Consider the following 27749-nt stretch of genomic DNA (forward strand, 5'->3'; position numbering starts at 1 on the left):
TACTCCCTCCATCTGCAAAGGCAGCAGGGATATGTGGGATTGTGTGTGAGGAATCCTGTATAGATGTAAGTTAAAGAATAAGAACAGACAAAAAAAAACTATTTTAAAACTATTTTGTGAAAGTGCACGTGTAACATAATGATATAGTTTAGTTGGGTGAGAGTTCAGGCTAGTTTGCCAAATGTGCACTTTTTCATTTTGAGATACACCTCATAAGCCATGCGTGGAACTGAAAATAAAGCAGTATGTTTAATTAAGCAGTAAAAACAATGACTTGTAGCTGAAATGTAGGTTTAACAGGCTGTTTTAGAGTATTGCTTATCAGTTTGATATCTGTCAAGTACTTAAGCCTACAACAGATCATATCTATGCTAAATGCAAAGCTTTTTTTCATCAATGGTGCCATGGTGTTCACTGACCCTAAAGCTATTGAGATTGTATGGATTTGTCACCTACCCAGAACAGACATCTGACTGGCTATTGGTCTGACTATGTCACCACTGCTGTTAAGGGTGATGTCAGCTTTGGGCTACTTACTTCTCAATATTAATTTTGTTTTTGCTACAATGCATGTAACTCAAGTATAAGTGTATAAAAATACTGCAAAGTGCTAACCAAACTGTACGTGAATATCTGGTGGTATACATCAAAAACATGTTTGTTTTTTTATGACTTTGAGGTTATGTTCACACTGTTCTTCCAAATTATTTATTTAATATTTGTGTTGTACTGAATATATTTACAGATGTTATGCCATGGATTTTACATACCAGTTTGTGCATCATCATGAACATTGATTTGTACCATTATATAATTTGTAATAAACTGATTTCAGTCATAAATGCTTTATTTTATTCTAGATGTTATATTTAACAACAAAAAATGATGACCTACAGAACAATTGTACACTACTGCTGCATCATGGTGTTAGTCTCTAGACAGCTGGGCTGCCTCCCACAATGTACCAAATACTGTTCGAGCTTATAGTGCTGAAACTGCTGTTGCTGCCCTAGGTCTGGGATTTCCGAGACTGTCACGTTGTGGGTAGGCCTACACTTTGTTGCTGCCCTAGGTCTGGGATATCCGAGACTGTCACGTTGTGGGTAGGCCTACACTTTGTTGCTGCCCTAAGTCTGGGATTTCCGAGACTGTCACGTTGTGGGTAGGCCTACACTTTTTTTGCTGCCCTAGGTCTGGGATTTCCGAGACTCATGTTGTGGGTAGGCCTACACTTTGTTGCTGCCCTAGGTCAGGGATTTCCGAGACTGTCACGTTGTGGGTAGGCCTACACTTTGTTGCTGCCCTAGGTCTGGGATTTCCGAGACTGTCACGTTGTGGGTAAGCCTACGCTTTGGGAAAGGGGTGAAGAGTTTGGAACAAAAGAGCAAAGCCTAGGTCAAATCTTAAATTGTTCATATTCTTATCACTGTGGCTTGTCGTAAACCAGAACCACACCAAGTCTCTACATTTCTGCTATGTGACAATATTTGAAGATTGCTGTCCAACAATGATCCCCAACCAAACATATTTTGCAATTTTGTCAAGAATGAGTAGCCTAATGTTGCCTCTGGTGTACAAAGCACGTACTTCCACAAAGTTGCTGGAGAGACACTTTAGTCCAGTAGGTGGCCGTAATGCACCATTAATGTTGGTAGCCAACCACAACAACACCACAGAAGAAAAAGTGTTTATTCTGGGCTTTCGCAGATTTGTTAGGCTAGCTTTGTAAAAATGGTTACTCCCTTATTTAGGCGTGTTCCCGTCATTTTTGGTTAAAAGTAACAGGCTTTGGGGGGCTTTAATGTCAGGTGCAGCTAATTTAAAGACCTTTAGTAAAGCGGGAACCAGCTGGTAAGTGATTTCTGAGAAAATTGCTAGATAGCCAGCCGATTAGCCTAGCTAGTTACCTGACTGGACAGCTGCTTATATTTTGAAGACATTACAATGTTAATCGGCTAACTAGTTATCAGATGTTTACATTTTGACAGCAAAATGGTCCACTAACGTTGGCTAATAAATAGTGTGTCAGCTAACTAGCTTGTTTTTCTTTTTTGGTTTAGCCAACTATGCTAGCTAGCTTTTAAATGTAGGTCAGATCTCCATGGATTGGGTTAACACATTGGCAGTGCCTGGGTCGTTTAGCCCAAGCTCTGCATGGAAGTTCATCCAACATTTGGCTGCAGTTAATACTTACCTAAGCAATAGCTAGCTGGCGTTAAGATGGTATGTACAATACTAATACTACTATTAGATTGATGCCAGGTCTTATACTTATGCCAAGGGACAGTTTTCCAAACACACACGATTTGGGCTATACACACATTCATATATTCTTCACTATTTGTACCACACACACTCACACCTCCTTTCTCTCCTTCCCCAGGCACTTTAGCCGGACGATGGACGAGCTGGTCCATGACCTGGTGTCGGCGCTGGAGGAGAGCTCGGAGCAGGCGGCGCGGGGGGGTTTTGGGGATGGGGGGGACCACGCGCTGGCTGTGGGCTGCCTGCTGAAGAGACAGGCCCGGAAACGCCGTGGGAGGAAGAGACGCTCTGACAATCCCCACCCGCCCTGGGAGACTGGCCACCTCAGTGAGGGCTCCGAGTCCAGCCTGGACGAACACAAGGTGGGGAGGTGGTCTCGGATGGTCCAGGACCTCAATGAACCTCTCATATCTTATTAATTGTAAAGGAACAGTACCTTGGTAACTGTACAGTAAGAAGATTCCTTAAGAGCACAGATACTGTGTTGTATGTGTTGTAAATGTTTCTTAATCTATTTCTCTTCCCTCGCTCCCTTCCTATCAGGACTACCGTGCCACCACAGGCAGCGTTGCCAGCAGTAACAGCCACCCCCGTGACAACAGCGACTCTGACGAGCAGCTAGGGCCCAAGCGACGTACCCCTCTGAACCCTGACACAGGACGTGGCAAGCGCCCCCTCTGGCAGGAGGACCTTGGAGGAGTGGGGAGCGCGGAGGGGTGCCGCAGTTTGAGACGCCGCCGCAAGGTCAAACGCATGGCCGTCGATCCCCCTCTGGAGGCAGTGACCTCCAATAGCACCACCCCCATGCTAGGTCCCCCGCCTGTCCCCAAGCCCCACGGAGGGTGCAGGATCCCTGGGGTGAGTGCAGCTGAGGGCAGGGCAGGGATGGAGCTCACTGGTGGCGAAGTTGGCGGGAAGTGCAGGGTGAAGAAGAGGAAACTGGCAGCCCACAGGCTCGGGTTGGAGGCGACTGATGAGGGCGTATTGGTGGAGCGTGGGGACGCCATTATGCGGCAGGCGGGGCCCAAGGACAAGATGGAGTTTGAGGAGCAGAAGGGCTCGGACGAGGACATGAGTGACAGGTGGTTAGTGTTTCCCTGCTCCTTTGTGTATGCCTATACGTTCACAGGTACGCTCACCTGTTTGAAAGCAGGATTTAGAAGGCTTGTTTAAGGTCTCCTACCTCAGAGGTTTTGCTGTATGGACACTGAAAATTGACTTCAGACTTTTCCCTTCTTCTTTTCCCATCTCTCCTTACACTCCCATCTTTTATCCTTTTATTGCTTTCTTTCTATCTCTCTTTTATTAGTGAGACCAGCAGTGTGAGCAACAGTAGTGATGGTGGACTGTACACCAATGATGAGGGGAGGCAAGGTAACCATCTATTTGACCAAATCTTGTCATTTACAGGGACTGGTGGGAGAAGGGGTGCGGCTGCACCCACTGGTCTACCACACCTTTCAACTTGAGTTTCATCATTAACTGAAATGTGGACAGTGACTGTAGGCCTATAACCTCTCACATGTAGACTTATGTCAACTGAACTCGTGCAGAATTAAGTATTTCTTTCAGTGCAGTGATACACGTAATGTTAATTTTGTCTCTAGAACAGAAACTTTGAAATATGATATCTTTCAGCATCTCTTGAGTGAATGCAAGTGGCCTGATACGTTATATGCAATTGACACTTTTCATAAAAGCAGACCGTATTAAAATCACACCTTATGCATCCAAGACGAGCGGAAATCTAATTTGAAACATGTTGGATCGTTGTACAGCCTTCAGCAAGGGAAGAATCATTACCTTGTGTTAGCTTTTCTCCCATTCCCTAGATCTCTCATGCTGTGAGAGAAGCAGTAATGGATCAGACAACTTTACCGACGTCAACTATATTATTGATGCATTCATTCTATCAATTTGTAACATTTGTTGTGAGTACTGATTTTTATAGGTCAGCGAGTTATGACCGAAGACAAGATGCATGTATCTAATTATAAACAAGTTGACTAACAAATATCCTTCCAAATATCTGAAATTTATAAGCAGAAACGCATTTTAAATTAGGCTTTTAAAAAAACATTTCCCCGCACCCACTAGGGGAAAGGAAAGGGGGATACCTAGTCAGTTGTGCAACTGAATGTCTTCCCGCATTTAACCCAACCCCTCTGAATCAGAGGTGTGGGTGGCTGTCTTAATCGACTTCCACGTCTTCTGTGCCCGGGGAACATTGGTTTAACTGCCTTGCTCTGGGGTAGAACGACAGATTTTTACCTTGTCAACTCTGCGATTCGGTTACTGTCCCAACACTCTAACCACTGGGTTACCTTCCACTATGTATGTAATTTATAGCAGTGTTATCAACAATAATAAAACATGTCTTTAAAAAAAGGTTAGTCCAAAATCTAAATAAGTCAATGTTTTGTATGGAAACTTTTCTCAGCCTTGACCTTTAACCTCTGCCCCCTCCCATTCTCCCAGGTGATGATGAGCAGAGTGACTGGTTCTATGAGGGGGAGCCAGGGGGGGCGTGTGGTGTTGCGGGGGTGATTCCCTGGTGGGAGAGGGAGGCAGGGGAGGAACTGGACCTGGCTGACCCGGTCTTCAACAGCATCCTCACCGGATCCTTCCCCATCATGAGCCCCGGAGCACAGAGAGGTAGCTGGACCCAGACCTGTCTGTTTATATATCTGCCTGTTTGTTTGAATCTCTGGGCCCAGTCATGCTTCTCTCTGTTTTTCTTTGCATGATTGTAGAATTTGTTTTATACAATGAGTTGTGATCTGTCATATGGCCAGTAGGGGGCATTTCCTGCACAGGGTTTATCATTTAGCCTCTACAGCTGCCATAGTGTTTCTCCTATTCCAGTCTATGATGTGTGCGCTCTGCTGCCTCTCCTGTGTCAGGGTTCCAGGCCAGGCTGAGCCGGCTTCATGGGGGGCCCCAGGGCCAGGCTTCTCAAGGCAGCCCAGGACAAACCTTCAACGAGCGACTGGGACGACACCACCAGGACCCCCACTCACACGAGTCCGTCTCCCTTACCTCCCTCGCAGTCACCCGACTTGTAGAATATCTGTCTATACATTTCATTTTTCCCTCATTCTGTATTTTTCTCTATTTGAATTGACTGTGTGCAAATAAACTAAACAAATCTGTGTCCTCCACAGCCCATGGTTTAGTCCGGGATCTAGAAGAGAACATGGACAGGTAAGACATGTTTATCACTTAGCTGCACTTTCAGAACAGTACCGGCTATTATACACTTGTGGTTGATAATGCCCAGATGTATTTTACATTTGCTAATGGCTTTTCATTTGTTCTCTCTCTAGATGCACTGGGACTCACGGTCAGACAGAGGCCATCGGAGGAGCTGCTCAGTAAAGACGGCCAGCAGGTACAGGAGGAATGGTCCAATCAGCGAAGGATGTAGCAGACATATGATACAGTTGTTCCATCCACAACAGCACATTGTTTCTAGAATGTTGCCAACAGATGGATGCTTATTTCCTGGTTGTGGTTCTGCAGGCAGACGAGTGGTCACCTGGGGTCTCTGTGTACGGGGGATGTCAAGAGGAGACGCAAAGCAGCACCCCTTGGCTTACCTCCGCCCACAGGTAAACTCTTTGACACACCACTGTACTGACACACTCCTGACTCACCCATCCATCCCCTGTTAAATCCATCTTTGGCTCTCAACCCTCCTCTCTAATCTGGATTGGACAGCAGTCAGTTGGCAGGCTCTGCAGTCACAGAGAGATACCAGATTAACCACTCCTACCCTTCACCTCTACCTCTTAAGTTGTGTGTTTGATGAGAATGAGGAATTAAAGGGTTAATGGGTCATAACCAGGTACCCATCTTGGTTCCAGGAAGAGGATATGAAGGTATTTACCAATGGCTACAATAGGAAGTGATGCAACCGGAGTCTGCTCTACTGTCCTCATCTCTCCTTGCTACATAAGAGCAAAGGGAAAGGAAGAGAGACGAGATGTCTATTGTGACCCAGTCATTGTAGAGCAGGCCGGTGCTAAATCATTGGGTTGGAGTGGTAGAGGTCAGGGGTTAAATACTGTAGCTCTCAAATCAATAAGCCATCATCAAGATCATCTGCTCGTATCTCTTTCCGTCTCCCCTTCCTTCTCTTGTCTGTCTTTTTCTCTGTTCTAACTCTATGTTCCTGTTCTTTTATCTCTCCTTCTCTAGGGTTGGTAGGTGAGAGTGCGGGGCCCATCCCAGAGACCAACATGGGAAACCGGATGCTGCAGAGTATGGGCTGGAGCCCCGGCATGGGCCTGGGTCCGGAGGGCAGGGGCATCACCGAGCCCGTTCGGGCCACACAGAGACCCAAGGGAGCGGGTCTGGGTTTTAACTGAGCCTCAGGCTTTAGGCCCCAACTGAACAGGCCAGTAGGCCTCGATGGAGATGGACCCTACCGAGAGCAGGGAGGACTGTGGTCAACTCTCTCTGGGAAAGAAACTCTGGAGCAGCAGAGCTGGATGAAGGAACGGATGAAAGTCGGCAAGAACAGTTTTAACTAATAGGAAGACCGAAAGGATAATTTGAGGTGGGAACCCCAACGCTCCATGCACTTCCACTCTTAACCAGGGCCGGAACTCATAAGGGAAGTTTTGACCCCGGTTAGGGGAAGTGCATGGAGCGTTTGGATTCCCACCTCAGATTTGTAGTTGGGATGTCCAATGTTTCTACCAGGGAAAAGGGAAGGAATGGAAAAAAAGACCCAGGCGTTGTTGTTGAGTTTGATTGTATGAGACTAGCCAGGTTGTGTAGTTGGACTGTGTACTGCACAGCACACTAAAAGGCTCAGTTTCACAATAATATAATTTCTCTTCAATCAATGGTTGTTCTGATATTGCACAGTATGACAAAAAATATATTTTAGGTGAATATCACTGTACGCATCAAAATAATGTGTGTGGTGGAAGTTTCTATTTGATTTTAAATATGTTTTGCGACACAACATTGGTGTTATTCCAGGGTAATTATAATGGAATAGCATTATTCCCGTGGCTTAGTACAAAAAGGTGATGGCTGAAGTGTTAGCAAAGTACTGCATTTAGGTTAAGGTAATTACAATTATACTACTTGTAGTTTCTCTGGTATAACGCTAATGTAATGTAACTGGCAAATGTTTTTTAAATTGGTCTATATGGTTCCTTTTGGGATATTGGGCAGTTATATTTGATTGTAGATGACGGTTATTGGTAAAAAAAAATATATATATATATATATATATATATATATATATTTTAAGATGCCAATTCTCTCCTCTGCTCCTGACTGCATGTGCTCCCATAGAAACAGAATGAATCGGACGGGCATCCTCATTCAAGTCAATGGTGGCATAATGGGTTGACTGGCTAGCATTGCAAGTGTACCCATAGGAGCAACGTAGGAAGTGTACCCATAGGAGCAACGTAGGAAGTGTACCCATAGGAGCAACGTAGGAAGTGTACCCATCAATTTGTGGTGCGATTTGTTTTGATTCAACTCAACCGATTACAAAGAAATACATTCCATTAGCCACATCAGTTAACATAAATTCATTAAATGTTCTACATCACCATTGAAATGATTGAATACAATACCAGTCAAATTGCCAGGGTTAGAGGTTCCCAAACTCGGCTCAACCCCCCCCCCCCCCCAAACCCCCGGGTGCACATTTAGGTTTTGCCCATTTAGGTTTTGCCCTAGCACTACACAGCTGTTTCAAACAAACAACTCATCATTATGCTTTTTTTTATTTTCTTTTACGGTTATGACATTTATTTTGTTTTCATGATGGTGTTCATCCATAACCGGCGGTTATATGGTAATTGTGCCGGCGTAAAGATGGTATTCCTGAGGGACGTGGGAATAATTCAGGAAATGAATCTTGAAATAAAATCATTGTATGTATGGTATTGAAGTAGAATGTTCAACCCTGAACACTCCAGAATAGTGTTTATTTGATTAAAAAGGCAGTGCAGTTAACTTGATTTCCTGTTTTTTGTTTTATGACATTGAATTAACACTTGGAAATTGTGAAAATGATCATATTGCCCGTTTTGTGTAAGAGCTGTTTGAAAAATAATTCCAGGAATTTCAGCCTGTTCAAGTGGTGTGGAGTTATTGGACAAGATCATGACATTACAATCTGATCTGATTATTCTGACCAATGACCAGTCATCTTTTATTTGCGTGCCTATCCTACTTTGAAGGGATTAACGGAGTAGGCTCTGGCCAAGACGATCCTATCCGCCAATCAGGGCTGTTGGGCGATCAGACTGAGCATTTCAATGGCAAAAGGAGGCGTAGTTATTTTGCATTAAATAAATACACAGTGTTTTATTAGACATACAGTGATAATTTAAACGTAACATTAAAAAGACTGCATGGGGGCTTTAAAAAGAAGCCAAGCAAAATTCTGTTTCCCAGTCATGCTGTACTTGCTATGTATGTGTAGCAACCATCTCATGGCAATGTCTTTACAATAACAGTCTACTAACATGTTTTATAAAGTGAAAAAAATGATATTGGTTACACTTTACAGTCTTCTATTTACCTGGTAAATAACAACTGAAATAGGTTTGTAAAAAAAAAGTGTTACCGTTGCCAATGTAATGTTCATTAAACTTGAGGGCCTGAGTGAAACGATCCCCCTGGTATGAGCAGATTCAGTTTGTGGGTTCAGTTTGTCTTACCATGTCTCTCTTTCTTGCTCTCTCAAGCAAAAAGCAACAGAAAAATACTCCCTAAGAAAACATCAAAATAAAAACTATTTAAAAAACACGCTTCATAAATAGTACTCTCTCACGAACTCGATTTGATATACACAACATGTGGACACAAAAGTATGTGGACACCTGCTCGTCGAACATCTCATTCCAAAGTCATGGGCTCATGGGTCATGGTCTCCCCCTTTGCTGCTATAACAGCCTCCACTCTTCTGTGAAGGCTTTCCGGTAGATGTTGGAACATTGCTGCGGGGACTTGCTTACGTTCAGCCACAAGAGCATTAGTTCGGTCGAGCACTGATGTCGGGTGATTAGGCCTGGCTCGCAGTCGGCGTTCCAGTTCATCCCAAAGGTGTTTGATGGGGTATGTGCAGGCCAGTCAAGTTCTTCCACACCAATCTCGACAAACCATTTGTGAATGGACCTCGCTTTGTGCATGGGGGCATTGTCATGCTGAAAGGAAAGGGCCTTCCCCAAACTGTTGCCACAAAGTTGGAAGCACAGAATTGTCTAGAATGTCATTGTATGCTGTAGGGTTAAGATTTCCCTTCACTGGAAGTAAGGGGCCTAGCCCGAACCATGAAAAACAGCCCCAGACCATTCTCCTCCACCAAACTTTTGGCACTATGCATTCGGGCAGGTAGCGTTCTCCTCGCATCCACCAAACCCAGATTTGTCTGTCGGACTGCCAGATGGTGAAGTGTGATTCATCACTCCAGAGAATGCGTTTCCACTTCTCCAGAGTCCAATAGCGGTGAGCTTTATGCCACTCCAGCAGATGCTTGGCATTGCGCATGGTCATCTTAGGCTTGTTCGGCCATAGAAACCCATTTCATGAAGCTCCCGGTGAACAGTTATTGTGCTGACGTTGCTTTCAGAGGCAGTTTGGAACTCGGTAGTGAGTGTTGCAAACAAGGACAGACGATTTTTACGATCTTCAACACTCGGCGGTCCCGTTCTGTAAGTTTGTGTGGCCTACCACTTCGCGGTTGAGCCGTTGTTGTTCCTAGACATTTCCACTTCACAATAACAGCACTTACAGTTGACCAGGGCAGCTCTAGTAAGGCAGAAATTTGAGGAACTGACTTGTTGGAAAGGTGGCATCCTATGATGGTGCCACTTTGGAAGTCACTGAGCTCGTCAGTAAGGCCATTCTACTGCCAATGTTTGTCTATGGACATTGCATGGCTGTGTGCTCGATTTTATACACCTGTCAGCAACTGTGTGGCTGTAATAGCCGAATCCACTCATTTGAAGGGTTGTCCACATACTTTTGTATATGTAGTGTACTTGCATCAAACTCACATGCTGACAGAGAACCTCACTAAAACATGATGCTCTTGTCTCTCTCTTTCCCTTCCTCTCCCTCCCCTTCGCAAGGCTGCTACAGCAATCCCTGTATCTATGGCAAATGCAGAAGAGCTGTGTCCTCTACTTCCTCTCTATCCTCTTCCCCTATCACACACACTCAGGACTGAGTGGGGTACGTGAACTCAGCGCTGGTCCAGAGGAGAGGAGAGAAAAGTCTGTGCTGCTGCATCGCTGAGACACAGAGAGGAGAGGAAGGAAGAGAGCTGGGTAGAGCTGAAGGCACAGAGAGGAGAGGAAGGAAGAGAGCTGGGTAGAGCTGAAGGCACAGAGAGGAGAGGAAGGAAGAGAGCTGGGTAGAGCTGAAGGCGTTTGTCCTTGAGACTGACTGACTGACTGCAGCTGGTTGCAGGGCTCTGGAGGAAACAGGGAGAGTGAGTACTGAGTCGGACGGGGCAGGGGCTGGATGGGATGTTAAAATATGTTGTTGTGGGGTATTTAGACTGGGGGCATTTAGAGGGTATTTGAAAGTGTGTATCTAGAGTGGGGTATTTTGACCAGGGCAGTTGACTAGAGGGCATTTGGGCTGGGATAGAAATGTTTGTGTGAGTGTGTGTGTGTGTTTCCTTTGTCCAGGTGGGAGAGGTCTGTCCTGTACTCAGGTATACCCACCTAACTTAGATTTCTATCGGCTTCCTGCTCTCCCAAAACAGTGTGTGCCAATGCCCACAGTTAGTTTTGAGAACAGCTATCTTATTGCATTCCTCAATCTTCCGCCTGCATTCTAAGGTCAAGTTGGTCAGTGATGAGTTGTTCTCTGTCATTTTTCCAATACATGTTCATCCTTCATTCCATGTCGCATGGGTTAAGTAAACATTTCTTTACAGAGCTTTACTCTCCCCATCTCTCCATCCCCTCTACTGCCTCCCTTTCTCTAGTGTTGACAGATCGATAGTTATACATCTATAATTGGAAGACATCAGTTATGGCGGTCCTCCAAAGCCAGTCATTATCGTGTGTAATCTTGGAGTGGTGTTCCTGGCGTGGCTGAGACCCACTGGTCTGGCTGATTGGCTGCTGCTCAACCGATCCACCTTTATAGGAGAGAGAGGGAGAGGGAGGGGGTGGGGAGAGGTAGAGGGCATAGAGAGAGGGACAGGTATGTGCGAAGGAGGAGAAGTAGGAGGGACAGGAGAGAAAGGAGAAAGATGGAGAGGAATTGGGGGAGAGAAGGAGAGGCAGAGAGAGGACAGGGGATAGAGAGAACAAGAATGAGAATGAGGGAGAGAAAATGGAAGAAGGACAATGGGTATAGGAACTGGAGAGAGTGAGAGAGAGGAAGAACAGATGAGAGGTGGGATGAAATTTGCACCTAAAAACCCTGTGTAATAAGTCGACTGCCAGACAGAGTAAGATTATACCACCTGTGGAGAGAGAGGTTAACTGTGAGGTGGTAGGCCAGGTAATCCGATCTTTAGAGTGTGTCTGCCTGTTTGTCTGCCTGCGTGCGTGTGCGTGTGTGTGTGTGTGTGAGGTTCCTGCTGTCGTCAGCAGGTGTCTGAGTTTGAGACATCATGCTGAGAGGGTCAGGTGCTGACTAACAGTATTCCACCTGTGTAAGCACCACCCTGGTGGCTTCACACCTGAGATGTGCCCCGTGATAGGCCTGGGAAGCAGGTGTGTGTATACAGAAAACACCAGATATAAGGATGACAAAGAATACAACAGAGATAAGGTGTGAAGAGCCGTGGTGACCTTGGTGAATCTTCTCCCTCCCTCTTTTTGATTTGTTTTCTCCATATCTCTGTTCATCATTTGAGGAGAAAGGTGAGCAGACAAGAAAGAGAGATACAAAGACAGAGAGAGAAAAGGAAGAGTATTAAGAATTAGGAAGGACAGGAAGACAGAGACAAAAATATATGTAATTTAGAGAGATATACTACATGACCAAAAGTATGTGGAAACCTGCTTGTCAAACATCTCATTCCAAATTCATGGGCATTAATATGGAGTTGGTCCCCCCTTTGCTTCTATAACAGCCTCCACTCTTCTGGGAAGGCTTTCCGCTAGATGTTGGAACATTGCTGCGGGGACTTGTTTCCATTCAGCCTCAAGTGCATTAGTTCGGTCGAGCACTGATGTTGGGCGATTAGGCCTGGCTCGCAGTCAGCGTTCCAATTCATCCCAAAGGTGTTCGATGGATTTTGAGGTCAGAGCTCTGTGCAGGCCAGTCAAGTTCTTCCAGACCGAACTCAATAAATAATTTATGTATGGACCTCGCTTGTGCACGGGGGCATTATCATGCTGAAACAGGAAAGGGCCTTCCCCAAACTGTTGCCACAAAGTTGGAAGCACAGAATTGTCTAGAATGTCATTGTATGCTGTAGGGTTAAGATTTCCCTTCACTGGAACTAAGGGGCCTATCCCAAACCGTGAAAAACAGCCCCAGACCATTATTCCTCCTCCACCAAACTTTACAGTTGCCACTATGCATTTGGGCAGGTAGCGTTCTCCTGGCATCCGCCAAACCCAGATTTGTCCGTCGAACTGCCAGATGGTGAAGCGTGATTCATCACTCCAGAGAACACGTTTCCACTGCTCCAGAGTCCAATGGCGACGAGCTTTACAGCACTCCAGCCGACACTTGGCATTGCGCATGGTGATGTTAGGCTTGTGTGCGGCTGCTCGGCCATGGAAACCCATTTCACAAAGCTCCCGACTAACAGATCTTGTGCTGACGTTGCTTCCAGAGGCAGTTTGGAACTCGGTAGTGAGTGTTGCAACGGAGGACAAACTATTTTTATGTGTGATGCATTTCAGCACTCGGCGGTCCTGTTCTGTGAGTTTGTGTGGTCTCACTTAGCAGCTGAGCTATTGTTGCTCCTAGACGTTTCCACTTCCCAATAACAGCACTTACAGTTGACCGGGGCAGCTCTAGCAGGGCAGAAATTTAACAAACGTACTTGTTGGAAAGGTGTCGTCCTGTGACGGTGCCACGTTGAAAGTCACTGAGCTCTTCGTTAAGGCCATTCTACTGCCAGTGTTTGTCTATGGAGATTGCATGGCGCTATGCTCGATTTTATACACCTGTCAGCAGCGGGTGTGGCTGAAATAGTAGAATCCACTCATTTGAAGGGGTGTCCACATACTTTTGTATATATAGTGTGTCTGTACATAGGGAGATAGATAAAGGGAAGTGAACGTGTTAATCCTGTGCTCCTTGCTGAGAGGACATCCCATCTGTAATCCTCCAGTGGTTAAAAAAGGTCTGCTTACATGACCAGCTGAAAATACAGGTTGGTGGGTTATCTGCTAAACACAATGACAGAGGGAAAGAGAGAGAAATAAGGTGGGGGGAGGGGGTAGAAGGAGAGGGAGGGAGAGAGAGAGGTTATACCTGTCATAGGTGAAAGCAAGTGTTCTACGTTATAGTTTCAGATCAGTGATTACTCCAATGAAGGGGGGAAGAAAGTATGTTGGCTTTGTAGGACTCCACTAGAGGGCAATCCAGACCAAAGTGTTTAGGGACAGCTGCAATAGGCTGGCTATGGTCCCGCAGTCACCCAACAGTGTTTTTTCTTTCCCTCTGTATTCCAAACGGGACCATACAGGGAGGGTCGTGTGAGCAGTGCAAACCATTTAAAACCATTGATTAGTTGGTTGTCACCATAGACTAAGTAACAGTTTTATGGTCAGTGGCATGATCAGGTGGTCCCAGAGGTTCTACTGCAGTTTCCCACTCAGGGAGGGAACAGCCACTGGTGGCAAGGCTCTGATAGTGAATACATCCTGTTTCCTGATCAATATTTAATGTGTGAGTGACTGATCAATATTTTGACAAATCTGCTCATCCTGGCACTAAACTATCAATCTCTCAGTCTATCTATCCAAAGACTCATCCATATAGTCTCTCCCTCCCTCCCTCTCTCTTCTCCTACCTCTTACCCCTTCCTCCAGTAATCCTCCCTCTATCTCTCTCTCTGTCTGTCTATCTCTCTGTCCCTAGCATGTACTATATCTGTGCAGTGAGACAATAGTGTTTGCCTACAACATGTCTAAGTAATTGATGGATTGCACTGAGTTGGACAATAGCTAAACTCATTATTCTCAGTGCGTCTCGCAGTGATGATGTCAGAAGTACCAAAGGAAGAATGATGAGGTGCGACAGTAGGGGGTTGGGGACACCAGAGAGAGACGCTCTTGGTTTAGAACTCAATCTGACAGCTGTCCCTATAGAGAGGGTGCTGGGATTGGGAAGGGGATATAGTAAATCAAGGTGAGTTGAAATCACTGAGTAAAAACAAATAGAGTTAAATTGACCCCACTGGAGTTAGTGTTGATAACTGGAGTTGAATGGAGGGAGTACTTTTAACTCCATTAAGAGTAACCAGAGACAGGGAGTTAAAACTATGGAGTGTCCGCATATGTGGGAGGGACATCATTGTCATATTTCCCAGCATGCTCTGTTTCAGGTAGAGTTTTAAAAATGGTTTGTTTCAATATCTGTGTTTTCACATGTACATTGATTGTTTTTGATCTTATGCAACACAATGATATGTAACATACATTTTCTTAACTAAACTAAGCTTAATAAGTGGTTGGATTTATTGGAACCTTTACTGAAAAGGCTGTTCCAGTTTACATGATGTACTGGGTAGTCTGAAACATCAGTTCTCTCAAATCTCCTCTGACATGCATTCTGAGTGTAAGTCCTGGGTGATTGCTGGATAGCCTCTCTCTGAAATGGATACAAATAGTGACTGGATGTCATATTGTAAACCACCATAATATGACACAGAGATATGTAAATGAGATGTTACACCTCAAATGGAACTGTATAAATCCCCAAAATAGTGTTGAGTTTGTCTCAATAGGAGTTTAAATAACTATTGTGATTATATTGTGAGAGTAAATGTTACCCTAAATAACTAACTCTAGAATACTGATCAACACTGCAGAGAGTTAAACAAGTCACAGGGTTATTTACCATTAATACCGTACAGAGTGAAACCCAATGACACAGAGTTAAATATCAACACTAAATATGAGCAGATACAACTCTAAAAAAATAACTCTGTTGCCAGAGTATGTTTTACTATTTTTAGACTGGGACCAAATGTTAACTGTAGCAGAGTTAAATCTTCTTCAATTAAAGTCAAATTTACTCTGCCGTTTTTTATTGTGTGAGGTTTGAGGGTTGCTTCCCCCACTCTCTCAGATTGAGAAAAACAGAAGTAATCCATACTATGGTCAATGCTGACTGCTTAGTTTTGTGTTACAGGTCTCTCCTTTTCAGAGCTTTGAGAAGGTAGGCTACATAGCATCGACCTCTGGGTAGAGAGCTTATCGAACATGAGAAAGTGGGACCTTTATTTTAATAGATTCCCCAAAAATCTTGTCAATCTTCCTTGAAAAAGCCAATCTATTTAATATGCTGGACATACATTTTCATGAGGCTCATAAAAAATGACATTAAGCTTAGGGCACCAAATACAGAACAGTACCCCGGGCTTGTTTCATACGTTTTTTTTCAGAAATGCATTAAAATAAATGAGTGTCTTGAAATCACAAAGTGAATAGGAACGGTCCGGTCTGGTAAGGTGATGCAGGTATTGTCATTAGAGCGGACAAACTCATTTCCTGTGATATTAAACTCAAGTGGCTAACAAGACGCCACTGTGGCCCTGCTCTTGTGTGTCTCACTGTTATGGTATTCCATCCCAGCATGACTGCTTTGTGCCATAGAAAATGTCAATCTTGCTCAAACAACGACTTCATTGATCAAATAAGTCATATTTGCTCTCCTCTCCTTATTACATTTGTTTATGGCTTTGTACCTGAATTAGCCAAAGTGTACGACCAAACGAATAAGGCTATAAAGAATATATTGGTAGTAACAGCTACTAAAATCTATTAGGGGAACTTCTCATACATAAACCATATTCTTCCTAAATGGTTTATTGAAGATCATTTCCCTGTGTTACATGTACGTTGGGGATTAGGTTGAGATTTGGTGATTGTATATGATGGCAGCACTGAACACAGACACAGATATTTTGACACTATGGTCATATGACACGAAAATAGAGGTCTTTGGCCACATCAGCAGTGGGTTTGACATTTCGAAAGGACAATGCATTGTGTGACGGCCCTGAATTTTTCTGAGCCGTCTCAGTGCTTCTCCTTCCAATATGGCGCTTCCCCTTCAATTCCCAATTAAATAGTGCTTCTGCTTCCAATTGGGCGCTTTCCCTTTAATTCCCAATTAAATAGCCAGCATCAAGCTGCGCAAAAGTGGGGTTGTGATGGAGACGTGAATGAGGATGTGCTCAACACTCAGTGCCAAAGCGTCTCGATTCCGTTTGTTTTGTAGCCTAATAGAGTTTACCCAGGATCGGATCCACTCTTTGCGTCCGTGGACTACACCTCTCCGTTCTTCGTGGCCTTTCTCCGCTGGAGATCTGTTGATGGATTGGATTGTCTGACTGACTACAACCTTTTTGTATACGGTATTTCATTTGTTTTGATGTGATGTATACTGTGATTTATGTAGTTAGTTGTAGTTGAGGACTTAGTAAGAGTTGATACTCTTTAAAGTTGTGTGGTAAAATAATTGTTATTGGTTGTATGATTAATACTGGGTTTACGCTACACTTGAATGAACGGACAAACATTGCGTGACAAAGGTCACTTGAGTTCCCTGAACTCCTTTACCTGGCTGTATTTTTTTTTTTTTTTTTTTAGGCCCGAGGTACAGGACATTTCTGGAGGAATCTGAACTCATTGTGTTATATTATTATATGTGTGTGTGTAATCATTTGTTGGTAATACAACCCACGCAAAAGAAAACAGTTGTTTTTGAAGTTATTTTCAATGTTTTAAGGGTTTATGAAAAGTTCATTTCCATCCTGACTTTTTACATTAGTCCTTTGTACCAAGTGTAGACTTGACGGACCAGATGGGACTCATTCCCTCCCAAACCAAAAGGAGAAACCAATGTTTTTTCTGGTAGGCACAACCTACCTGGCACCCCTATAAATAATAACCTCAAGTCAAAACCGTTACAATATGTAGAAAATACATAATCCCTACTGTAAAATATGGTGGTGGATCTTTGTTATGAGGCTATTTTGCTTCCACTGGTCCTGGGAACTTTGTTAAGATCAGTTGCACAATCATGAACTTTACCAAGGACCAGGACATTTCAGCCAAAACCTGGTTGTCTCTGCCAGGAGGCTGAAAGTTGGCCGCAAATAGATCTTCCAGCAGGACAATAACCCCAAGCACACATCAAAATCCATAAAGAAATTATTAATTGACCAAAAAAATCTACATTTTGCAATGGCCATCTTGGTCTCCGGACATGAAAACCTGTGGTTTGAACTGAGAGGGCAGTCCATAAGTGCAGACGAAGGATATCAAGGATCTGGAAAGATTCTGTATGGAGGAATGGTCTAAGATCCAGCCAAATGTGTCCAATATCATAAAATACAGGTATTTTAGGAAAAGGCTCAGTGTTGTTATCCTCACAAGGGGAGGGGGCTGGAGAATTGAAACCAGGGGATCCAATATTTTTTTTGTATTACTTGCTAAACAAAATCTTTCTCTGAGAAATTGTATTAGGTATAAAAATATGTATTTTTAAAATGTTTTGAGCATACAATACAGCTCATTATTCCTGTTATTTATTTTACAGGTCTTTATTTGCTCATCTTTATCAAGGGATGCAATAATTCCGATCCCCACTGTACATTGTGTTCGTGTTTTGTGAGGTGTTTTATGCGTCATGTGTGAGTGAGGTGTTTAATGTGGAGCTCATTAGCTGTGTGATAAGAACCACTCCATGGAGTCTGGTGTTTGGGGATTAGCAAAAAGCAGATAAGCAAAGCGATTTCTCCTTGCTTAAGTTTGTTTTTCCAGGGGTCGCTTCAGAACATGATATTGTGTGTTGTACAGCATGTGCGTATGAAAGGGGGGGGCGAGGTTCACTTCAAAACACGGTACACTACTCAGACTACCTAGATTTGAATCTGAAGTGTCCGTTTCCACTGATTTGATATCAAGACCACAGAAACCCATACTGTATGCACACTTACTGTTCACCCCTGCATCACCTTCCTTTGTGTTAGATGACCAGCTAATGCAATTAGAAAAGACAATTGGAAACAGTCATTGTAATCTGGACATGCGCTCCACCTCTTCCTCTCTTTTCTCCATCCGTCTCTCTTTTTACCCCTCTTTCTTTCTCTCTCTCCTCTCCCTTTCTGTGGTTTTGTGTGTGTTTTTGTATTCCTCTCTCTATATTCTTTCCTTCTAAGCCTTTCTGATACAGTAATCCATCTGAGAGGCTTTGTGGGGTGATTTGGCCGCTGGCTGATCGCAGGCAATCTCTCTGTTAAGTGATTCACCATCCAATGATCAGAGATTTCCTAAGACTCAGCTGGGACATGCTGAGGACTAAAGAGGGTCCTGAGTTCTTTAGTAAAGGAAAGAAAATGAAAATATGTACCTTTGTAGAGAAGACATGAGTGGAGTGTCTTCAAAGTATGCTGTAAGCATGCAGGCATAGTAATGTGTTGCTGGTCTTATTTTTCACATCAAGTCAGTGTGCTCCAGTGGGAATTCTAACACCGCTTTTCACCCCTTGAACATTGTTGCTCCTCTTTGATACCTGCTCGTGTGCCAGAGGTGGCAAGTTGCCCAGAGTCACACTCCAGCGTGCGTGTGCATATATGTGTGTGTGTGTGTGTGTCACTCAGGGAGAGGTCAGAGCTTCTAATTAGGCACATTTTAGTGACAGATCCAGGTTTGGTGCCAGGGGATCTGTGAGTTACACAGTTAGGGAGGCTTGCATCATTGTTACTTAATTTATGTCAATCAGGGCTTTTAAATAAAGGAAATCAACGTGCATGTGTGTTTGTTTGGGGGTAGGGGTGGTTGGAGGGAGTGCTGTGGCACCTGTTGTTCAGTAGGACATCGACACAACCTAGATAGATGTATGTATAGAATGTCCTTAAGGATCAGGTATCATCACAGTAGGACAAAAGCTTTCAGAACTCACTGGCCTCGCTACAAACAGGCAGGGATGAGTAGGTTACTTTCTAAATGTAATCCGATACAGTTACTGGGCACAGACGTCAACTCAACGTCTATTCCAAGTTGGTTCAATGTAATTTAATTGCAATTGCAACCAGTGCCAAGTGGGTAGTTAGTTACCTGTCCAAAATTGTAGTCAGTAATGTAACTTTTGGATTACCCAAACTCAGTAACGTAATCTGATTACTTTCAGTTTTACTTTCCCATTAAGAGGCATTAGAAGACAAAAAGGACCCATCAAATGCATTTGGTTTGTCATCATAGTGGTCTCTGACTTGTGGTCAGACTCATTCAGGTGGAAGAAACTTAAACTTGTGCCTTTTTTCAACGCTGAATTCAATGTCATTTAGAAAACAAAGGTAAAAAAAAAATTGCAAGTATGCTTTCTCAATTTAAAAATAATCCAAGATATAATAATCACATTTTTCAAAAGTATCTGTAAACTGATTACAATATTTATGCTGGTAATGTAACTGATTACATTTTCTTTTAAATCAGATTATATGTAACTGATTACATGTAATTGGTTACCCCCCAACCCTGCAAATACGCACGAGCGCACACACACACACATCTCAACTGCAACTCTATTCAAATGCAACAATTAATTTAAATGGCTAGCCTCCCAGGCTGTAATGTACTAATGGAAAATGTTTTTATTAGGACGAAGAGAGATCCTTACCAGAAATTCTGATTTAGAGTCTGGCCGGCTCTCATTGGAGTAGACGGTGGCCAATCAAATGCCGACATTGTGGTACAGGGGGAGGGGCATGCAAAATAGTTCCTGGATATTCATGAGGGCCAGCCCTAGCTTAGAGTGCTCTATCATAGAGCGAGCCACAACAGTTAAGACCTCACTGGCTGGAGTGTCAACACTGCTGCTAGAGGGAAGTCAGTGAGCGCATGAGAAATAGAGACAGAGACACACAGAAACAGAGAGGGAGCGAGAGAGAGACTGTTGCTCCAGTGAAAGTGTGTGTATAAGAGAAAAACAGAGCTTGGTAGAGACACAGAGAAAGAGAGTTATAGGGAGACAGACCAACTAAAGAAAGAAAGAGGAAGCTGACAGGGATCGTTGCTCCTCAGAGTATGGTGTCAAAGAGCACATGGATTTAGTAGAGCTGTACCTCCCTGAGTGTTTCACCTATCACCCTGACACTGAGTAAGTACATGGACTGTTCTGATCCATATTCTGTATGTATACAAACTGTCGGTGGAGTGTAAAGAAAGTTAGCACAGTGATGTTATTTAGGTAATGGTAAGCATTGAACAGTGTGCATGTGTACTACGACTTGCTGTCTCGTTCTCAAATGAAGACCTTACTTTGGGTGTTTTTATTTGCTATTTGGTGTGGTGGCGTCTTCTATGTCAGTACAAGCACATCTGTGTGAAACAAAGGTAGTGGGCTGTCATATGTAGTTATTTAGGGAACAAGTGTACCTCTTGGATTTTTACTGAAAAAGAGTGTCTGAATGAGAGGATAACTTTGACGGATGAAACCCACATACCTGAGCTGAGGGACTAGGTCTGAGAGGGAAATAGAAGGTGGGAGGGAGGGAGAGGAGCAACAGGGTGTGAAAAGGGAGAGTTGGAAGTGGCCAAGAAAGAAGATTAGGAAGTAGAGAGATGAGGTGAGGAAAGCAGCGAAATGTGTGGTATCTTACCCCATGCAGAGCAGTGAGGATCAGTAAGGGTTCATAAACTGCTGCAGACTCTAGTATGCTGGTGCACTGAAGAATTGTACTTACAGTTGTGATGGCTTTTGCCACAATTTTTTTTATACTACTGTGTACTCTTGAACTTGTTTTTATCACTAAATATTCCAGCATTGTACAAGTGGAAAAATAACACAACTGTCCAAATTGCATATTTTTCTTACTCCCTGTAACAGGTTACTTAATTGATCATTCATAATTGTTAAATGAGTTACCATTATCATTTTGTTTACATGTTTGTTATCAATCTGCATTGTGTTGTGTGAAGCATTAACACTGCAGAGGTACGCTTCTGTAGGTTGGTGTTATTAGCTATTTGTTGCAACACTGAAAAGCAAATCCTGTTAACCCTGTGATAATACAGAACTAGACAACAGCTCAGATAAGACCCTAACTGGAGGATAACAGGATATTAGACATTGAGGAAGAGAGAGAGAGAGGGAGATGGAGGAGGGGTGAGTAGAGGATGCAGAAACAGAGCCGCTTTTATGTTTTGTGTAACTATGTGTTGTTGATAGTGTAATTACAGTGAAAATATGTGGTCCTCTGTAGCTCAGTTAAAGCTGCAATATATATCTTCTTGGGTGACCCGACCAAATTCACATTGACAGATACATAACACACATTTCTTTCTCATTGAAAGCAAGTTTAAGAAGCAGTAGATCTGTTCTGAAACTGAAATTAAGTGAACTATTCAAATTTTTTGCAACCAGGAAATGGAGCGATTTCTGCATAGTGCATCTTTAATAGAACATGGCGCTTGCAACGTCAGGATAGTGTGTTCGATTCCCGGGACCACCCATACATAAACGGTTTGCACGCATGACTGTAAGTCACTTTGGATAAAAGTGTCTGCTAAATGGCATATATAATATACAGGTATAGGAGAAGTGTTACCATGTTTATCCCCTTCCCCAGTCTGTCGAGACATAGGCTGTCATTGTAAATAAGAATTTTTGACCCAACAGGTCCAGCCCTTAACTGGTTTAACCCAACATCTCCAGCACCAACTGATTTGACCCAAGCCCTTTACACACTTAAACTAAGAGTCATCAGTGATGCTAGTGTTTCAGCTCCGGCCTGATACCTCATCTCCTATTGGCCCATTAGGAATCACCATGCACAAGACTCCTTTGACCCAAATCACTGACAAGGGGGTTAGAGGCTAAATGAGCAAGTTTTAATAAGGAGGATGCATAGCTAGAGTAACCTAAATCCACATCTACCAATACTTGACGTCTTTGATAATCTTTTAGGTATTTGTTATATAATTTTTTTCAAAACGGACTACTAAACGAATGAGCACAAAAACAAAATATACCCAAATAATAATTTAAATGAGACTTGAATGTATGGTTTTTCTACCTGCTTTTTAGTCCTGCAAACAATTTGACACATTCCCTCACTCTACCTCTTTTTCCTTCCCTGTGTCTGTGTGTGTCCCCGGCTCTCTTGTCCTTTTGGTCATCGTCTGTATTGTGACTGCTCATTTGAGAGTGAGTGTTGCCTCCTCTCTTTGCTTCTTCCTTTCTTTCTACACACCCCGGGTTAATGGCCCAGCGATTGAGCCCTTTCTTTCTCTCCCTTTCTGTTTTTCACATTCTCTCTATCTGTCTGCTCCCATCTTTCTGTCTGACCGTCAGTCGTTTCACGCTGCATTTTGCTCTTTGTTTCCAAGGTGCAATTAGAGTTGTTTTGGATACGAGCACACTCACACACAGCCTGTTGCTTTATAATGTTCCTCCGAGTCTGTGATTTACACCCAGAGTCTATGGGAACTGTGCGATTAGCTTTTTTGAAGAGCTATAGATTATAGATCTGTCAGGTTTAGATACCACACCATGTTTTACCAGTCCACTGTAATGCTAATGCATTATGGGGAAATTCCGACCCGAGTTAAGTGCGAGTAAATGGAACGTAATTCCCTTTTTATGCACTTTTCTCTCTATGCATACTTAAGCATGAGAATAGCATATTCACCCGCTATTCATTTGCGGTGGAGATCACAGATATGGAGGTGTGGCTGAGGTGTGTCGACAGATAAAGCCGTATTCTGACCTTGATTTAATTCCATAACTATTCCACCACCTTTTAAGCGCGAGGAAACCATGAATAAGGTTGAGCGAACCTTCCGGTTCCATGTGGAAAATATTTTTTTCCGATAGAAATAATACCTTTCTCCTTTCACTGTAATTTATGCATTGATAAGAGCTATTGACAAGAGCTGGGAAAATGAGTAATCCGTTTGGAGAAGGGGATTGTACATTCATATAGCAATTGTTTTAGAATATTTTTCTTCGCGATCCCTGGAGACGAATGTGAAACCAGTCATATTGAAGCAAACCAGGGGTGAAAGTAAAACAAAGCAAAATGTCAAGAAAACTGTTAGTTATTATACTATAATTTATCATTACCGCATGTCAGAGGCATGAAAAATATGTGAATGGACTTGAAAACGGGTGGTATAGCCTACGCACCAAAATGCGATGTGGTTCGACAAGAACACTGACATTTTGCCAAGGCAGAGATGGGTGGCCGATACGAAGACGCACGAAAAACAGTGGACGCATAAATTATAGCCTAATAACAATTGCCAAATGTCATTAGGACTACACGTTTTGTGTAAATGATGTCTCTTTCCATTCACCACTGTTTGGAGGCTGGAAATATGCTGCTAGTGGACGAACATGCATTGGTACCCTAGTAAAGGAGCCCTTTGAAGTTCATTTTATATATTTTGTAAAACTAAAATTAGAGGGTAGATCAGCTGTAAAATATTGCAGATTGTAGCTTCCATCAATGTAATTGTCTGCATCATTTCCAATCCCCAATATATATATTTTTGTAAAAAAAAAAAAAAATATATATATATATATATATATATATATATATATATATATATATATATATATATATATATATATATATATATATATATATATATATCACATACAGTTGAAGTCGGAAGTTTACATACACCTTAGCCAAATACATTTAAACTCAGTTTTTCACAATTCCTGACATTTAGTCCTAGTAAAAATTCCCTGTTTTAGGTCAATTAGGATCACCACTTTATTTAAAAAATGTGACATGTCAGAATAATAGTATAGAAAATGATTTATTTCAGCTTTTATTTCTTTCATCACATTCCGTCAGAAGTTTACATACATTCAATTAGTATTTGGTAGCATTGCCTTTAAATTGTTTAACTTGGGTCAAACGTTTCCGGTAGCCTTCCACAAGCTTTTCACAATAAGTTGGGTGAATATTGGCCCATTCCTCCTGACAGAGCTGGTGTGACTAAGTCAGGTTTGTAGGCCTCCTTGCTCGCGCATGCTTTTTCAGTTCTGACCACAAATTTTCTATAGGATTGAGGTTAGGGCTTTGTGATGGCCACTCCAATACCTTGACTTTGTTGTCCTTAAGCCATTTTGCCACAACTTTGGAAGTATGCTTGGGGTCATTGTCCATTTGGAAGAGCCATTTGCAACCAAGCTTTAACTTCCTGACTGATGTCTTGATGTTGCTTCAATATATCCTCATAATTTTCCTCCCCTATGATGCCATCTATTTTGTGAAGTGCACCAGTTCCTCCTGCAGCAAATCACCCCCACAACATGATGCTGCCACCCCCGTGCTTCACGGTTGGGATGGTGTTCTTCGGCTTGCAAGCATCCCCCTTTTTCCTCCAAACAAAACGATGGTGATTATGGCCAAACTGTTCTATTTTTTGTTTCATCAGACCACAGGAAATCTCTCCAAAAAGTACGATCTTTGTCCCCATGTGCAGTTGCAAACCATAGTCTGGCTTTTTCCCGGCGGTTTTGGAGCAGTGGCTTCTCCCTTCGAGCGACCTTTCAGGTTATGTCGATATAGGACTTGTTTTACTGTGGAAATAGATCATTTTGTACCTGTTTCCTTCAGCATCTTCACAAGGTCCTTTGCTGTTGTCCTGGGATGGATTTGCACTTTTCACACCAAAGTACGTTCATCTCTAGGAGACAGAACCCGTCTCCTTCCTGAGCGGTATGATGGCTGCGTGGTCCCATAGTGTTTATACTTGCGTACTGCTGTTTGTACAGATGAACGTGGTACCTTCAGGCATTTGGAAATTGCTTCCAAGGACTTGTGGATCTACATTTTTTTCTGAGGTCTTGGCTGATTTCTTTTGATTTTCCCATGATGTCAAGCAAAGAGACACTGAGTTTGAAGATAGGCCTTGAAATACATCCACAGGTACACCTCCAATTGACTCAAATATTGTCAATTAGCTCTCAGAAGCTACTAAAGCCATGATGTAATTTTCTGGAATTTTCCAAGCTGTTTAAATGCACAGTCAACTTAGTGTATGTAAACTTCTGACCCACTGGAATTGTGATTTAGTGAAATAATCTGTCTGTAAACAATTGTTGGAAAAATTACTTGTCGTGCAGAAAGTAGATGTCCTAACTGACCTGCCAAAACTATAGTTTGTTAACAAGAAATGTGTGGAGTGGTTGAAAAACAAGTTTAATGACTCCAACCTAAGTGTATGTAAACTTCAACTATATATATATATATATATAGTACCAGTCAAACGTTTGGACACCTACTCATTCAATGGTTTTTCTTTATTTTTACTATTTTCTACATTGTAGAATAAGAGTGAAGACAAACTATGAAATAACATAGATGAAACGGCTGAGTCTTTTATAGAATATCTACATAGGCCAATAGAGGCCCATTATCAGCAATCATCACTCCTGTCTTCCAATGGCACATTGTGTTAGCTAAACCAAGTTTATCATTTAAAAAAGGCTAATCTGGCCTTTTTTTAGACTAGTTGAGTATCTGGAGCATCAGCATTTGTGGGTTCGATTACAGGCTGAAAATGGCAAAAAACAAAGACCTTTCTTCTGAAACTCGTCAGTCTATTCTTGTTCTGAGAAATTAAGGCTATTCCATGTGAGAAATTGCCAAGAATTCAAGATCTCGCACAATGCTATGTACTACTCCCCTTCACAGAACAGCGCAAACTGTCTCTTACCAGAATAGAAAGAGGAGTGGGAGGCCCCGGTGCACAACTGAGCAAGAGGACAAGTACATTAGAGTGTCTAGTTTGAGAAACAGACGCCTCACAAGTCCTCAACTGGCAGCTTCATTGGGAAAAAAGTGTTATGGACAGACGAATCTGAGGTATTCGTATCACAAAGAAGAACTTTCGTGAGACGCAGAAAAAATAAAAGATGCTGGAGGAATGCTTGACGTCATCTGTCAAGCATGGTTGAGGCAATGTGACAGTCTGGGGGTGCTTTGGTGGGGGTAAAGTGGGAGATTTGTACAGGGCAAAAGGGATCTTGTCACGAGAATTATGTTCTCAATGTTCATAACCAAATCAATTATACTACTCAGTCTGCAACCCATAATTTGTAGGATACTGGTTGAATGAAACAGACAGAGGACCAGCTAAAATAGTCAAAATGTTTATTCACTGGCGCACAAGTTCATTGTACAAAAACATTCATTTTATACTAGCTCCTTACGCACATACTTTTGCACACAAACAGAATTCATATGCACATACATTAGGTATCCTACGCACATACTGTATCAATACCCAGCCGACAAAGATTAGGGACCGTGAGAAGCACTCACTGCCCTTTCCAAATCTCTCATTGGCCCCTAACCAAGGTCTGCACCAAATGTTGCTCAGACAGTCTGTGTTTAAGATACTATAGAGACATATTGTACAGATACACTAATTCTGACTAAAACTACACACACAATTTATTATAATTTTACTGACAGACTACACACATCAATAATAAGTGGATGATTCTAATGTATTTCATTGATTCTAATCAATTACATACAATTATATAGTTTCAGGGTGGAACATTCTGTTCATTCATTTAAACGTAGAAATTCCACCAACAATCCACCCTAAATGACTAAATAATACACCCTCCTACATCAATTGTATACAAGGATAATCCAAAGCAATACTTGTATGTACATTCAATATTCATCAATGACTGTTATAGGCCTATATCCGTTAAAAGAAAGGGCGCCATCTCCTAGGCCTGGAGGCCTGTATTCGTCATCCCACTGATGCTCGGAATCGGTCCGTACCTCACCATCTGTTGCGTCATTGACCTCTCCAGAGTCCTGGTAATCAAACCTCTCACACACGGAATCAAATAACATCCACACAGAACCAAAACACTCATACAGGTGAAAGTTGCCCACAACACAGTGATTATGACATTTTTCCATTTCTCAAACACACTGTCAAAATAATTTGTTAGAGACTTATCCACCCCTGAGTTCTCTGCTAAGTCGTGAGCTAATGTGGTTAACTTGTTATGGCAGCAATCCCACTACCGGGATCAATATGACAACTACCAGTGAAAATAGAGGGCGCCAAATTCAAACCACAGAAATCTCATAATTACAATTCCTAAAACATGCATGTGTTTTATATCATTTTAAAGTTAATCTTGTTGTTAATCCCACCAAAGTGTCCGATTTCAAATAGGCTTTTCAGCGAAAGCACTACAAACAATTATGTTAGGTCTCCACCAAACCACAATAAGCACAGCCATTTTCCAGCTAAATATAGCAGTCACAAAAAGCAGAAATAGAGAATTCACTG

General features: G+C 42.6%; 2 protein-coding genes across 4 annotated transcripts in view; both read left to right on the forward strand.

The window, feature by feature from the left end:
• Positions 1–1642: 1642 nt before the first annotated feature.
• On the forward strand, positions 1643–8916 carry LOC110529690 (G patch domain-containing protein 2). 2 transcript variants are annotated; one of them, XM_021612132.2, is made up of 10 exons: positions 1643–1851; positions 2384–2627; positions 2809–3350; positions 3575–3639; positions 4744–4920; positions 5169–5289; positions 5430–5469; positions 5592–5656; positions 5788–5876; positions 6466–8916. In XM_021612132.2, exons 1-10 carry the CDS (start codon positions 1802–1804, stop codon positions 6633–6635), a joined length of 1563 nt encoding a protein of 520 aa, XP_021467807.2. In that variant the 5' UTR covers positions 1643–1801; the 3' UTR covers positions 6636–8916. The 2 variants fall into 2 exon arrangements, with proteins under 2 accessions (XP_021467807.2, XP_021467808.2); XM_021612133.2 differs by having other exon boundaries at positions 1644–1851; positions 2809–3347.
• A 7665-nt stretch (positions 8917–16581) lies between these two features.
• Positions 16582–27749, forward strand: part of LOC110529691 (estrogen-related receptor gamma) — a 40258-nt gene continuing 29090 nt past the window's right edge. The window contains exon 1 of one of the 2 annotated variants that reach the window (XM_036985173.1): positions 16582–16813. Coding sequence is in view for 1 of the 2 variants with exons in the window: in XM_036985172.1 (XP_036841067.1) it covers positions 20507–20562 (56 nt within the window). In the remaining variant the exon portion in view is untranslated. Of the gene's footprint in view, positions 16814–20244; positions 20563–27749 lie in introns of those variants that run through there. The other variant, XM_036985172.1, reaches the window with a different exon arrangement.

Source organism: Oncorhynchus mykiss, chromosome 8 (assembly GCF_013265735.2).
Source record: "Oncorhynchus mykiss isolate Arlee chromosome 8, USDA_OmykA_1.1, whole genome shotgun sequence".
NCBI lineage: Eukaryota > Metazoa > Chordata > Actinopteri > Salmoniformes > Salmonidae > Oncorhynchus > Oncorhynchus mykiss.